This window comes from Nelumbo nucifera, chromosome 1, assembly GCF_055504915.1.
Source record: "Nelumbo nucifera cultivar China Antique chromosome 1, China Antique-T2T, whole genome shotgun sequence".
In the NCBI taxonomy this organism is placed as follows: Eukaryota; Viridiplantae; Streptophyta; class Magnoliopsida; order Proteales; family Nelumbonaceae; genus Nelumbo; species Nelumbo nucifera.
This window is the reverse complement of record NC_142649.1, coordinates 129626472-129641996: the sequence shown is the minus strand read 5'-3', so window position 1 is coordinate 129641996 and position 15525 is coordinate 129626472. Positions and strand designations below refer to the sequence as shown.

At 38.0% G+C, this 15525-nt stretch overlaps 1 protein-coding gene across 2 annotated transcripts; it reads right to left on the bottom strand.

Annotated features, from left to right (window-relative positions):
- Window positions 1-722: 722 nt before the first annotated feature.
- On the bottom strand, window positions 723-11713 carry LOC104613190 (GroES-like zinc-binding alcohol dehydrogenase family protein). 2 transcript variants are annotated; one of them, XM_010280915.3, is made up of 8 exons: window positions 11279-11713; window positions 10174-10401; window positions 9605-9678; window positions 6432-6591; window positions 6181-6300; window positions 5966-6074; window positions 1232-1344; window positions 723-1147 (listed from the first exon to the last, which is right to left on the bottom strand). In XM_010280915.3, exons 1-8 carry the CDS (start codon window positions 11450-11452, stop codon window positions 1082-1084), a joined length of 1044 nt encoding a protein of 347 aa, XP_010279217.1. In that variant the 5' UTR covers window positions 11453-11713; the 3' UTR covers window positions 723-1081. The 2 variants fall into 2 exon arrangements, with proteins under 2 accessions (XP_010279217.1, XP_010279216.1); XM_010280914.3 differs by having other exon boundaries at window positions 1021-1344.
- Between the last annotated feature and the right edge of the window lie 3812 nt (window positions 11714-15525).

Genomic DNA, 15525 nt, shown 5'->3' with positions numbered 1-15525 from the left:
TAACCCAATACAATCCTTGTAGCGGCATATCGGGAAGGGCCCGATACAATATGTACCAGCCGATATAGGCCGATACTTAAAGATTCTTTGAACCTTGCATGAAACATGGCCGTAGTGATAAAATTTTTTCATACAATACTTGCTCGCAACTTTTGATTAGTCGATACGAATGATACAAAGCTGACCTAGCACTAATCAATCGATACACGTCAATAATGTCCCGGGTGCAATGTAAAGTAACTGAACGGCTGAACCACTGTCAACCATAGACATTTAACGGTGGTCTTTGTTGCAATGTTAACATATTTCAAATTTGTCTCAAGTTTGTAGTAGAAGACTAGGAGCTCTTTTTTCCCATGTCTTTTCCCTCTTTCCAGATGTCGCACTTGGAACTTTAAAATGTGCAAACATCACAATATTTGCAATTGCATATTTTAGGGCAAAGCGACTGTACTGAAGTAATTTAAGATCTAGACCTCACAATCACGATTCTGAAAGAGGTGTCTCAACTCTAAACTTTCAACCTAAATCGCAGTCCAGTTCGACAATTTAACAACTGAGAGTACCCACTGTACCACAAAGTGACCTGATTAGCTGTTAGTAGTTGGGCTCAACTTGTTTAGGTACTAGGCAGTAAGTACTGTAGTAGTTGGTACGTACATTTATTGGGTTAAGTAGAAATTTACGTTTGCAGAACACGATGGCGAAGAGCTTCCAAGGAATAAAATAACTGTGCACCAGCTGCAACACCAAAAATTATGGATTACTGCCACTTCGGACTTTCGAGTTTTCCATCAATCCATCCATGCAAGAATGGTGTGGTGCCACCATTTCCGTTGTACATAAGACTACTATGTCATTTTACAGTTGAACAAAAAAAGACAAAAAAAAAAAAAAATCCTTATTAAAATATCTAAAGCCTTTCTGCTATCATATTTTTCTCGCATCATAGATTTAAGATTTTTCCCTAAATGATACAGATGAGACTCTAACCACTTGTCTTGAATTATATTCCCAAGAGAACATAATCTTCAACAGTCTGTATTGTGGTAGAGTTGTTTGTGGCATCACGTCAAAATGGTTACCTTGAAAAGCATGAACGTGAATTCTTTGACAGCTCCAAATGAATAACATCTTTGTCCGGTTCCTGCAGTCACTTCAGTCAGTCAATTTCCAACACAACCTTACCAGGAATTAGCCTTTTATCTTTAACCTTATGTGCCTCTCTCACTTGGGTAATAGGAAATGTTTTCTCCACCGGTATCTTTAACTTCCCAGATTCTGATAACCTACGGATCTCATCTAATCCTTCAGGATCAGCCCTCATGTATGTCCACCAATACTCTACAACATCAAAATAGAGATTAGGGCTTAGTTATATCAATTACAATTATCTAAAAAGAGTCGGGTATTTGGCAATGTGGATGCAGCATAAAATCTCATACTTTCACCGTATGTGTAAGTCCATGTTAAATACATGATCATATGTCCCACCTTCCAGAAAACTGAGTTGTTGTCAAACTATGGTCATTGGGTCTCTAAAACAAATGCATTGATTGATAGGTGGGCTGGTTGATATCCAAGACTCAAATATAGCATCAGGGAGCTTACATTCACATCATCAGCTAAAAAGAAATTTTTCATGGTGCACCAAGATCTATAACCCAAACCAGCAAAGTACCATGACTAGGTAAGGTCCTCTAGAGAATGCACAGCAAAGTTTGCTTATGTGCTATCAAGACTTGAGCTCCTCAAAGTAATAGTACAAATATTTATACAGAATTGGTATTAAAGGAAAGAATATGTTTTACCGGTAAGTGATCCCTATTTCTTACAACCCTTCTATTTAGCCATGTGAAGAATCATATGGCTGAATTGGCTACATCTTCAATTTCTCAATCTATTTCAATATTAGGGTGTTTGGGCTCTGTCCCTACAAACCCGGACTATTTTTAAGTCTTCTTTTTTCCAAAATCAGAAACAACACCAGAAAAGGGCTTTCTTAACCCCCACCCCCGTGTTGTGACTTTTCAGTTGTCACCAACACATGAAATTCTCCAGCTGCAAGACAAGGTCTCCTTCCAGGAGGGTTTAATGACAAGACCAAGGTAAGTCGGTAGCTTCTGCATTTTAATGTTAGAAGCATAACTACCTTTTCCAATTTAGAGTTAACCAGTCCCAACTCAATCTAGAAAAAGGACTTTCTTACTAAGCTTAACTTGCAAATAAAAGAAAAGTAATTCTCAATCCTGTAATCAAGCCATATACTTGCTCATTAATAATTTGCCTCATGCTATCAAGGAAACTTAGAACTATAAAGCATTTATATTAACACTTTGATTGCAAATGGATATGACTACAAGCAAAAGCAATTGATGACAGATTTCTAAGAGCAATAAAATTGTTTTATGTTTAACAAAGAGAGTAGTAGCATTGATGCCGTATTTCTGCTATTCTCAATTTTCTTTTCTTTCAATAGAAATGTCCATTTTTTTTCCCACCATTTGGAGCCCTCTTATATAGCTTCATTTTTATCTAATTGTTTCACTGATCACCATACTAAATAATTAAGTCATCATTATTGATGGGCTTGACCTCTTTTAGCATGCAAGTAAATTATAATCCTTCCAGCCCCTTCAACTTGCAACATATCACTTTTTCTTACAGGTGTTGTTGATGGTCTTTATGCACATGACCAAACAATCTTAGTCTACTTTCTCCACTGTTATTTTTATGTGTCGTGACTGGCAAAAATGACAAGCAGGACCATGGAGGGGGGATTCCTGGAAGGTTTCAGAGTCTGTCATGGGCGCACTGAGGTGGCTTTACTTCAGTATGCTGATGATACACGGTTTTTTTCTGCAAGCCAAAAGGGAGCAGCTGTTTCACCTTCAGTTGATTCTGGCATGGTTTGAAGTGGTGTCTGGCCTGCATGTTAATTTCCATTGAAGTGAAATTTTCACTGTAGGTGAAGTTCAAATATTCTAGAGCTTGCTTCTGAGTTGGGTAGAAAAGTGGGTAAGCTCCCCATAAATTATCTGGGTCTACTTATTGGGGCCGAATGTATACTAAGTCTATTTGGGAGCTGGTGGTGGAAAGATTAGAAAAGAGGTTAGCAGGCTAGACTGCTGGAAATCAAAATACTTATCTAAAGGTGCTAAGGTAACATTGCTGAAAAGTTCCTTGGCAAATCATCCCATTCACTCTCCTTATTTCCAACCCCAGCTCAAGTGGCTCAAAGGTTTGAGAAACTGGAAAGGGGCTTCCTGTGGTGCAGCAAGGAAGGTGAGCAGAAAATCCACCAAGTCAATTGAAATTCTGTGTGTAAGCCCTTGGCTGCAGGTGGGCTAGGCGTCAGAAATTTGAGGTAGATGAATAAAGCTCTTCTGGGGAGGTGACTCTGGCTATATAATGCTCAGCCTCAGAACTTATGGAGAAAATTAATTGTGGAGAAATTTGGTTTAAGAAGCAATGGTTGGGACCTGGGCAACAGCATCTCTTCTTTTGGTTGTTCAGTCTGGAAAGGAATCAAGAAAGCTTTCTCAAGTTTTATCCAGGGGGTTAAGCTAAAGGTTGGGGATGGAAGAAGGACACATTTTTGGCAAGATCCCTGGTGCAGTAATAATGGTTTGATGGAGGAGTATCCCTCCCTATTTCTGTTAGCAGAGAATAAAATGCTTTGGTTGCCAAGCAGATAGATTGGATTGGAAAGGAAGGAATTTGGAGTCCAACTTTCAAGTGACAGCTTAATGACTGGGAGACTTCAGACCTAATTTGTTTGCTTCCACAACTTCAAAGCTACAAAGCTTCTCAGGACTGGCAAGATGAAAGAGTGCGGAGGTGGTTCAGAGAGATTAAGTTCTCTGTCAAATCTCTTTATGTGAACAAAGCAACCTCTTTCCCTTGGGATTTTCCTTGGAAGGAGATTTGGCTTCCGCATATCCCATCCAAGATCAATTTCTTTATGTGGTCTGCTATGAACAGTTAGTGAGGAGGGGATGTTGCCGGATTCTTTGGACTCTGTTATGTGTGGTCAGGAGGCAGGGTCAATTGGTCACCTTTTTGTGCACTGTAAAGTAGTCAGTCTTATATAATCATTTTTGCAGGCTGCTGAATGTTAGCTGGTGTCAGCCAAGGAGCATGTTTGAGCTGGTGCAGTCCTGGAAGTTGGTGGGTTTAAATCAGAAAGGGAAGCTATTGTGGAGTTCAGTGCCTCATGTACTATGTTGGGTGTTGTGAAAGGAGAGGAATAGAAGGATTTTGAAGGGTAAAGTTGGGGAGTAGATAAGGTGGTCCAGCAGGCAATGGCATCTCTTCATTCCTAGTTATTAGCCAAAGAGAATTCCGCACAATCAGTTTTTTTATCACAATACCTTATTTTATTTGGCTAGTCAGATAAGTTGACAGAAGGACCTTGGCTTTTATAGCATGTTATTTGGGTTGGAAAGCTCATTGTTTGAGGATTCCACTGACATCTGATGTATAGTTTTTGGCTGTACATGTTGCTTATATGATACACTTTTTTTTTTATAAATGTTGCATATATAATGCACATTGTAACCTGAGCTTTTACAGTATACTGAAAATACAACATATTACCTTACCTTTCTTAAAAAAATAAAAATAAAAATAAAAATCTTAGTCTACTTTCTCTTATTTTATCTCCTATTTGAACTACTCCTAAGTCCTAAGTTCCAATCAATGGTTTCATTTCTGATCCTACCCTTTCTATTTTTTTCCACTCATCCATCTCAGCTTACGCATTTCTGCTACACTCGTTTTCTGGACATGTTGCTTCTTGACTAGCCAACACTCTGCTCCACTGGGATTTTCTCGGTGAAGTCCTTTTATTTGAAGCTGAGTGCTGGTGAGTCTCGGGCCTTTCCATGGAAAGAGACTTGGCTCCCTCATATTCCTACTAAAGTCTCCTTCTTGGCCTGGACAGCAGTTCATGGTAAATGTCTTTCCAAGGATCAGTTGAACAGGAAGGGTTTGGTGCTGGCCTCCCTAAGCTGTGTGATGTGCAATGAGGAAGCTGAATCTGTGGATCACTTATTTATTCATTGTAAGGCTGCTCATTTGCTGTTCAGCCACTTCTGCTCCCTGTTAAATGTCAGGTGGTGCTTACCCAGATCTCTATTTAACTTGCTTTTCTCTTGGAAGTTGTCGGGCTTAAGCAACATGGGTAAGGTGCTGTGGTGTGTGATCCCTCATGTGGTGTGTTGGGTCCTGTGGAAAGAAAGAAATAGTAGGATTTTTGAATGACAGTTCTGCTCCTTAGATGGTTTGGTGGTTCGGGCAATGGCTACTCTGCATTCTTGGCTGTCGGCCAAGGATTATTTTAAGCATATCCCTCATCATCAGTATTTTGATCATGGCTTTTTGTGGCTTTTCTGATCAGCCAAGAGCAATTGAATGACAGTTCTGTCTCTTGTATCTATTCCGGAGAGACTAGTTTTTTTTTTTTTTTGTGCCTTTTCTGTATAGTTACTGGCTGTACATGGAGCGTTCTGTGGACTGATAGTTGTTATGTTCTACAGTTATATTCATATTAATACAATACCTTACTTTTTTTCTCAAAAAAAAAAAATGCTGGCCTTACACTGTTTTATAGAATTTTTCTTTTAGTCTAAGCAGTATTAACCTACCACATAATGCTCTAACCAATTAAGCTAATTTGCTTTCCAAAATATTTTATTTCTATTAGAATTTAGATTTGGTGATATAACTTTTATTAATCAAGAAAGATTTACATATACATGTATTTTCAGATTTTGCAACTGGATGCCGCGTAGTAAATGCACTTCATTGAGATTATTTAGGTTCACAGGTAGATGAAAAAGATCTTTATAGATAAGGTAAGTTGCATCTAGCTAATGAAAATATTCAGTCTCTACTCTACGGAATATGCAGATTAAGTATGATAAGCTCTGGAATTTGAAAGAAAATTTTTGAAGTTCAATACCTATTCCATGGGAGTAACGATATTGAAATTGTTTCTTCAATAAAATAGTTGTTGCTGCAGGAAGTCCAATTGCTAACCCATACCTATCAGCAAGAGATGCTGCCTCTCCCTATAAAGAAATGAATAAAATATTAAATGCCCAATGACAGAATTCAGAAAACAAGTATTTGAGAGCTTATCCTGAGATAAAAATCAATAAAATACCTCTATCCTACCTGTAGAGTCATGTAGTATCCACCTTTCCTTAAAAGGTTGATGCCTATTCTTTCTGTTTCTGGCACACCTATAGTGTCTAAAACAGCATCAAATTTTCCTTTTATTGCCAATTCAACATCCTGGAAACAACATAGTATATTAGTTCAGAAAAATATAAAGGCATTTAAGGTCTACTGTAACATTGATTAGCTGTCCAAGACAAAACAGACAAAAGCAAAAGAAATCAGGCACATATTCACTATATGATAACCTCTGCAGTATAATCCACAGCTTGCTCAGCACCAGCTGCCAGGACTCGCTCTATACTTTGACCCCCACATGTCGTTGCCACATCACAACCTATAGAGACTGAAAGCTGAATTGCAGCTAGACCTACTGCACCGCCTCCACCCAATACCAACAGCCTTTGTCTGCGGAGATGACATAGAGAAAATATCAAGGAATATGCAAAGAAGTTTCCGAAGTAAAGTGCTGATCACAATACAAAAGAGTAATTTGCAGAAAAATCCGTTACAAAAGACAGCTAAGCATTTTTTTTCTGATTAGTAACTTTTAAATTTATTCATTTAGATAAAAAAGAATGTTGTATATACAAAGGGATAAAATCCAAACACCCAAACCATATCACCTAAGCAAGTTAATTAAAAGAAAGCAATGTCCAGCATATGTACATAGAAAATTAGTATGTAACCTAAGTGCTCCACTAAGAGATGAGCAAAGTTTAATGGCTTGTGGATTGCATGGGGAAAGAATATTGGGACCATAGCCATGCTAACCACATTATTAGAGGGCATTCTTATGAAACAGCAGCATCAGGGTTAGGCATGTAGAATTTCACTATTAAAGAGGTCCCTGGGGAATTGTTCTTTTCTTTGTGGGGAGGGGAGAGTGGAAGGTGATAAATGCCTATTTATTCAAGATGAGAAGAAAAATAAAAGAAAGAATATAAGAAAGCATAATATTGATAAAAATGCCCCTATTAGGTAAGAAAAGAAACCAAAGGAATAAAAAAGAACTGTGAGGATGAAAAACCATTTACAACAGATAAATGTTGCCAACATTGCCAACAGAAAATAAAGAGCATAGAGAAATCAAAATGAGAGATTTTATTGGAGAGAGTGGAAAGAGGAGAAGAAAAATACAACCTGGTTAGCAGGAATAAGGTGTGTAAAACCAAACAGCAAGGAGGTCTAGGTATGTGCAGGGTGAGGAAAAACCATTTACAACAGATAAATGTTGCCAACATTGCCAACAGAAAATAAAGAGCATAGAGAAATCAAAATGAGAGATTTTATTGGAGAGTGGAAAGAGGAGAAGAAAAAATACAACCTGGTTAGCAGGAATAAGGTGTGTAAAACCAAACAGCAAGGAGGTCTAGGTATGTGCAGGGTGAGGAAAAACCATTTACAACAGATAAATGTTGCCAACATTGCCAACAGAAAATAAAGAGCATAGAGAAATCAAAATGAAAGATTTTATTGGAGAGAGTGGAAAAAGGAGAAGAAAAAATACAACCTGGTTAGCAGGAATAAGGTGTGTAAAACCAAACAGCAAGGAGGTCTAGGTATGTGCAGGGTGAGGAAAAACCATTTACAACAGATAAATGTTGCCAACATTGCCAACAGAAAATAAAGAGCATAGAGAAATCAAAATGAGAGTTTTTTTGGAGAGAATGGAAAGAGGAGAAGAAAAAATACAACCTGGTTAGCAGGAATAAGGTGTGTAAAACTAAACAGCAAGGAGGTCTAGGCATCTGCAGGGTGAGAAATATCAATATTGCCCTTTTGGGTAAATGTTATTGGAAATTTGGTAACAGTCGGAGGGGGGCTGTGGAGAAGGGCAGTGGCAGCAAAGTATGGTTTTAGAAACCCAAGAAGGGAACTGCGAGTATCAAATCAAAGCTATGGATGCAATGTGAAAAGGAGTTGAAAAGGCCTGTGATCTTTTCTCTAAAGGAGTAAGATTCAAAGTTAGGGATGAACTCAGGGTAAAATTCTGGTGTGAAAACAGACCTCTGGAGGAGATCTATGCCGCCCTTTATAAGGTGGCAGCAAACAAAGAAGCCACTGTGGCAGAAAATATGCAGGTGCAAAATGGAAATGCGGTGTGGGTTCCCCCAGTTTAGAAGAAATCTGAACAACTAGGAAGTAGAGGTAATGGTGGAAATGTTGCAGAAGCTGTACAACACCCAAGTGGACATCAGAAGGAATGATAAGAGAATGTGTGAGTGGGATGAATCTGGAAAAAAAATTCAGTTAAATCCTTCTATGATTTCATTTCCAGGTCAGAGAAGCAGGGAATCCCAGTCAAGATTGTTTGGTGCAAGAATGTGCCTACAAGGGTAGCTTTTTTTGTTTGGACTGCATACCTAAATAGAATCCTTACTAGGGATAACTTGGTAAGGAAGGGTATGCAATTGGCTCCACAAATTGTGTCCTATGTGAACAACAAGAGGAATTTGTGAATCATCCGCTGTAGGAGAAAAAAAAAACATTGTAGATTTTCTTCTGAGGTCTGGTCCAAAATTCAGAAGTTGTTTGAGGTGAAAAGTTGCTGTCCAAAATCAGTAATGAAGTTTACGCAAGGCTGGAGTATAGGAGAACTATCCAAGAGGAGAAAATTGGCATGGAACATGGCTTCAGCAGTAACCTTTTGGTGCACTTGGCAAGGAAGAAACACAAGAATATTCAATAATAAAAGTAGCTCTACTGATTCAGCTTTTCAGAAAATTGTGGGCAAAATGTGTTCTTGGCTCTCTGTAACAAGTTGGTTAAGGATAGAAATTATAACTCTTTTTTGTATATGATAATCTTTTTTTAAAACAGGGCTGGGAAATATACTGCACAGGGAGTGTTTGTAAGCTGTACATGCTTATCTCATTTCCATTTAATGACATTATACTTTACCCGTTCTCAAAAAAAAAAAAAAAAAGACTAGAGAATAAAGTGAAGGACACGGATTAGAAGGACAGATTCTTATGCATTACAAGATGGGTCTCAAGTAAAGCATAAAATAAAGAATTGATGGTGTGGCAATATCAAGATTTGGAATTAGAGGTGTCTAACAAGAAAAACACATAAGAGGGTTGCAAATAACCAAGCAGATATCATCCTTTGTATGGCTTAGTGAAGAATGTTATTCCATGAAAAAAGTAAATAGATTAAGAAAACCGAAGTCAATAGTACTACCACCATTCCGAATTGGTTAAAATGATTTCTTCATGTCAAAGCTACAGTTCGATCTCAACCAAGATCTTTCATTTTGGTTAAAACATGTGTAGGTACCACACTTGACAAAAAGCTGACCATAAATTTAAATTAAAAGACAAAAAGAAATGCTTCTACCTTTTGGTCATGCAACTACCTGGTTAGGCTCTTATCAGAACAGAAAGCTAAAAACCTTGAAACATGCATTTAAACATACCCGTCAGTAATCCTAGCAGTACTCCTTAGAGCACGCCAGGCAGTCAATGCAGCGAAAGGAATAGCGCTTGCCTCCTACATTATCACAGAAAAATTTGGCAAAATGATATCCCATGGTCAACAAACTATATCAAAGGAAATCATATGAAAACAGAAGAAAATGTCATTTCTACTTGCTGACTATCCAAATACTACAGACTCTTCAGATCACTACCCATGAAACTTCTATAAAGGAGTAAGTCTTTCTAAAAGAGACAATTCTCTTCATAAATTTGTTTACAGGAAACAGTATCTACGCATTTTTCTTAATTACTTTTGCTTGCAGCAACTGAAAATTTCAGGGATTATATATCTAAAAATATGTATGAGCAAGTAAATCTAAACGAAACAAAACAATTCATAAGAATGAGAAAGAAAATTATATAACTGCATATCTTTTTATCCATGAAAAAAAAGAAAATTATGCAATTATATATGCTAGAGTATTATGGGTCTATCCATTGTTAAAACTAAATAAAAGTAAAAACTTCTCCAATAAATGAAGCACAAATTCCATATATGAGGACTTACCACATGTGTAACTGAAGGTGGCTTTAGTGTAAGCTCATCTTCTGACAGAATTGCATAGTCAGTATAAGTGCCCCTCACAGCAGTTGGGTGCAGCGCACCAAAAACTTCTTGTCCAACACTCAACGATTGAACTGAACTTCCAATAGCTGCAACTTCACCGCTAATATCGCGTCCCAATATCAGAGGCAGAAGTGGTTCAAAAATGGAACGACCATAGCCAGATCGCATCTAAGGAATTTTAAAGATGTACCATTGAGTATATGCAGATTTTTTTTTTTTTTTTATAAACAGTATATACAGAAATTTATCTCATTACCATAATTATAGTGTTAAACAATGACAAAAAGGAAGTTGGGAATTAGATCTTTGATCCACATAGGAGTTCCAACATTAATGCATATCCATGGATCCTCTGTGACAGGTGTTTCCTATCCTTCACAGAATATTATGCACAGAAATGTTCCAGTAAGTAGAACTTTTCTATTTTTCCAATCAATTTTCAAAGTAGCTAAACTAAACAGATTGTCTCAACGCATTGTCCATTAGGCAATTTGGAGCAAGAGAGACAGTTGATTACAGCAAGATTTCACTCCTTGGCCCAATGATACAAATTCGGAACATCAATTTGCATATACATCTAACCGAAATGCAACTATTCCAAAGCTCATGCTAACATAGTATGAAGAACCAGACAAGATTCTTACGTTAATGAACACATACGTCATAATTTCTTTTCAGAACCACTATTTGCACTTTAACACCGTACTCCCATAATCTCCATATATTCTCTGTCTAAATATCCTAGAGTAGCCAACTAAATTATGACTTTCTACTAAAATAGGCCAAATTGATGTGGCAACTTTGCGCTTCACACTATTTTTTTTCGAGCAATTACATTATCGAACTATTTTCTTCATATGGATCAGAACATAATCTGTTCTAAATTAATTGACCTCGAAAGAATATCCTCTGAACATTAACAATATCAGAGTAGAAAATCCTTCAAAATCTAACAACCCTTCGTGGTGATCACCAATTCCAAACTAAGAAAAAAAAAACACAGCAGGAAACAGTATGGACCAAAGAAATATGATGGAGAACTCACTCGTGTATCAAGTGGATTGATCGAGACAGCTCGAGCACGAACGAGTACTTCGTGAGGCTTCAAATCAGGAACCTCGACCTTCGGACGGACTTCAAGAACTTCCGGCCCACCAAAACGCGGCAAAACAACTGCTCTGCAACTTGTCACTATGGACCTCAACCCTATCATCGTCATTGAAGAAAGCCGATTTCTGGCTTCGACTGCCGATCCCACGGAGCTGGAAAGCCTCCACGCTGAGATATTTGCAATCAAACGATTTGGACGACTTTAGAGATGGAATTGCGAAGATAAAATTACATAGTAGGCAGCATCAAGAAGTGAAGACGAATCAGAAATGGAGTTGCTCCGAGGGGGGAGAAGTGAGTGAGACTGTAAGAAGACGTGTACCTGTTTGCATCCGCAGAGTATAAATAAAGAGTTGAAGAGTTTTGGGGGGAGAAAGACCAAAAGAGGGCGTGGCCGTGCGGTTTATTTCCTGCTTCCAACGTGCGCTGGGGACTGTTTACTTGTTTAGTAACATTGCCACGTGGAACGGATATGCATTTAACTTGCCACGTGTTAAATTGGTCATGATTCAGAGCTAACAATCTAATAGGTCCCACTAAGACCGGATGAGAGAAAGGGATATTTTTCCTTTTTTTCGTAGAGGGGCGTTCTTGGCGCTGTGAATGGTCTAATACCCGATTGGACTCCAATAATTTGATAATATTTACATTTTATAATTATATATGTAATTTAAAAATAATTAGATTTTTTAAGTTTTTGGTGATTTAAAACAAGATAATTGCGGATTAAATTTGAATCTATTCAGAAATCCAACATATCGGATACAAAACAGATGCAGATCAGGTTTGATAATTAGATGCCGGATCCGATCCAAATCCAATCTTCTCAAAAACGTCTAAAATACAAAAGTTTTTGACAATTATAAAATTAACAAAAACTTCCCTTAAATTTTAAAAAAAATTAAGCTCAGACGGAAAACATTTACCGATGTATAACTTTTTTTCCAAATGTCTATTTTACCTTTTTATAAACTGGCCATTCAAATCAACGATGGAGTTAGTGGTGGGCATCGAAGATGGATGCGATTGCTTGCCTCATGGCCACGACCACGACGACGATATACTATCAGAGTGTAAAGTGTAGTCTTAAGCTGAACTTTATTGCTAAGTTTAACGTAAACAAGGAATTCCCGATCAATGGTATTGGCTCCAACAGTGAACAACCATGGGGAAACGTTGGAAACAAAACCAGTGTCGGGTCTTGAATTGCCAGCAAAGGTGACCACAACGATATGCTGTTCTTGATGGAATGGAAGGCTCCAATTGAAATGCCGTCCTGGAAATAGTCAGAAGGGGCTCCGCTGAGAAAGATGGAAATGAAATCGACGCCATCGTAGATGGCAGATAAGATATAGATGGCTATAGAAACTTTAAGGGAGGTTTTTTGTATTTTACCCAAAAAAAAAAAACTAAAGAACATTGTCTGTTTTCAAAATAGAATTGGATTAGATAACATGATAATTAATATCATGTTTAAAAAGATCATATACAATGCATGTATTCCAAAATATGATAATTAATACGCCCCCTTAAGTTAAGTTGTAGCATGTGGATTAACAATGCCCAATTTAGAAATCAAAGTCCGAAATTGCTCATGTCCCAGTGCCTTTTTAAAAATGTCAGCTGGTTAGGATTTTATAAGTATGTGGGTAGTAGTAATGAGTCCAAATAGAAGATGGTCACTTATGAAATGACAATCTATCTTGATGTGCTTGGTCCTTTTGTAGAATACTGGGTTGGCTGCAATGTAGAGAGAAGCTTTGTTATCACAATACAATTCCATGGGCTGAGAATGGATTAGACTCAAATCTTTGAACAATCGTCGTAGCCAGATTAACTCACTAGTAGCAGCAGCTATGGATCGATACCTTGCCTCGGCCAAGGAGCGAGAAACGATGTTTTGCTTCTTGCTTTTCCAAAAGAGTGGTGATTGACCAAGTGTGACAAAGTAATTGGTAGTAGAACGATATATGGATGGGCAGCCAGCCCAGTCCGAATCACAATAAGCCCGTAAGACAAGGTCACTATTGGTTGATAGTTGGATACCTTGATCAGGACACGACTTAAGGTATTGAAAAATTCGTAATGCAGTATCCATGTGCGGCTGGCAGGGCTTGTTCATGAATTGACTGAGAATATGAACCGGATAAATAATCTCAGGCCGAGTGGTAGTCAAATAAATGAGTCTTCCTACTAGCCGACGGTATTGATCAGGATGGCTAATGAGTGTACCCATATCAGGTTCAATGCCCAAAAAATATTTTAGTTGGCCTAGATCTTTAATTGGAAAACACCTTCAAAAATATTGTTTAAGACCTACAATTTGAGCATGATCTCTTCCCATGGTGAGTAAGTCATCCACATATGCCAATACAGCAAGAGTAAAGTTGGGACCATGTAAAGTGAAGAGGGTATTATCAGCTGATGACTAACTAAAACCCCTTTGTTTGAGTTCTCAAGCCAATGTAAAGAACCAGTTCCTTGATGCCTGTTCGAGCCCATAAATTGATTTGTTAAGTTGACAGACCCCTGGATCTTGTGTGGACAGTAATCCAGGAGGCAGAAGCATGTAGATTTCCTCTTGAAGTTCCCCATGAAGAAATGCATTGTTAGCATCCATTTGATGAACTTCCCAATGATGAGCAGCTACCAAAGTGAAAAGGCATCGAACTATGACAAGTTTTGCAATTGGGGCATAGGTTTCAATGTCATCTATTCCTTCAGCTTGGGTATAGCCTTTGTCCACTAAGCGGGCTTTTAATCTCTCAACTAATCTATCCGGGTTAAGCTTGACTTTATACATCCACTTACAACGGATAACTTTTTTTCCTGGAGGTAGTAAAGTTAAGGTCTATGTATTGGTCTTATTAAGAGTATCAAACTCATTTTGCATTGCTTGTCTCCAACATGCATGTTTCTTGGCTTGATCATAAGTGGTGGGTTCAAAAGGGATGCAATGCTTGTATCCAAAGATGAGTAGTTGGAAATGGGATAACAAATTGTAGGGCACTCAATGTCAAAGAGAAGAGTCGGTGCTTTTTGAGTGTGAGTGGACCTTAGTAAACAATTTCATGTGCATAGATTGAAGGTTGTGTGTTTGTTAGACTTGGCTCATTGACATGAATGGGCAGGGTTGCTTCAGGTTCAAAGTTGGATTCATGATTAAGTGGCATGGACCTGTCATAGGCTAACGAAGAGGTATTAGTCTCACAAGTAAGAGGGAAGAGGGCTGCCATGTGGAACTGTAGATTCAACTATTGGTTCTGAGACTGGTAAGGGAATTATTGGACTTGATTTTGTAGGTTCAGCATGGGAAAGGTATGTTGCAAAGGGAAAAATATGACAACTTTGGAAACAAAAAAAAAATCTTTGGTTTCCAAGTTGTAGAGACGATACCCCTTTGGATGATGAGGATACCTAATGAATGTGGATTTAATGGATCAAGAAGCAAATTTTTCACACCCCTATATAACGTGTGGACATAACACAAACATCCAAAAACTCTTAGATGGTTGTAATCCGATGGCTTCTTGAATAAAACTTCATAAGGTGTTTTGTTGGACAGAACTAGAGTCGACAGATAATTGATTATGTGTGTTGCTGCCAATATGCATTCTCCCCAAAATTCTATGGGAGGGTGGGCCTAAAATCATAAACTCTTGCAACTTCAAGCAAATGTCTGTGTTTTCTTTCTACAATCCCATTCTATTGTGGAGTTTCAACACAAGATCTTTGATGATCAATGCCATGTTCACGTAGATAGGCTAGCATTGGTTTTGATAAGAATTTTGACCCATTATCAGATCTTACACACTCGATATTGGTATTAAACTGATTTTGAACAATCATAGAGAACGTGATAAAGAAAGGATAAGCATCTAATTTACATTTAAGTAGGTATACCCAAGTAGCTTGTGAAAAATCATCCAATATGGTTAAGAAATAGTGAGCACCACTATGTGACGGGGTACGACACCCCCCCCCCCCCCAAATGTCACTATGTACATTTGGTATTAAGGATAATATACTATATGAGGCATGCCCTAGCCTCGAATGCCATGTAGGAGAGCTAACAAAGGTGGTAGTGGACTAAAGAGCTACGGTGGGTGACAAAGTTGGTTATGAGGTAAAGTGATAGAGTCTATTATGCATTGTGCTCACCCCCAAACACTTTCTTGGTAG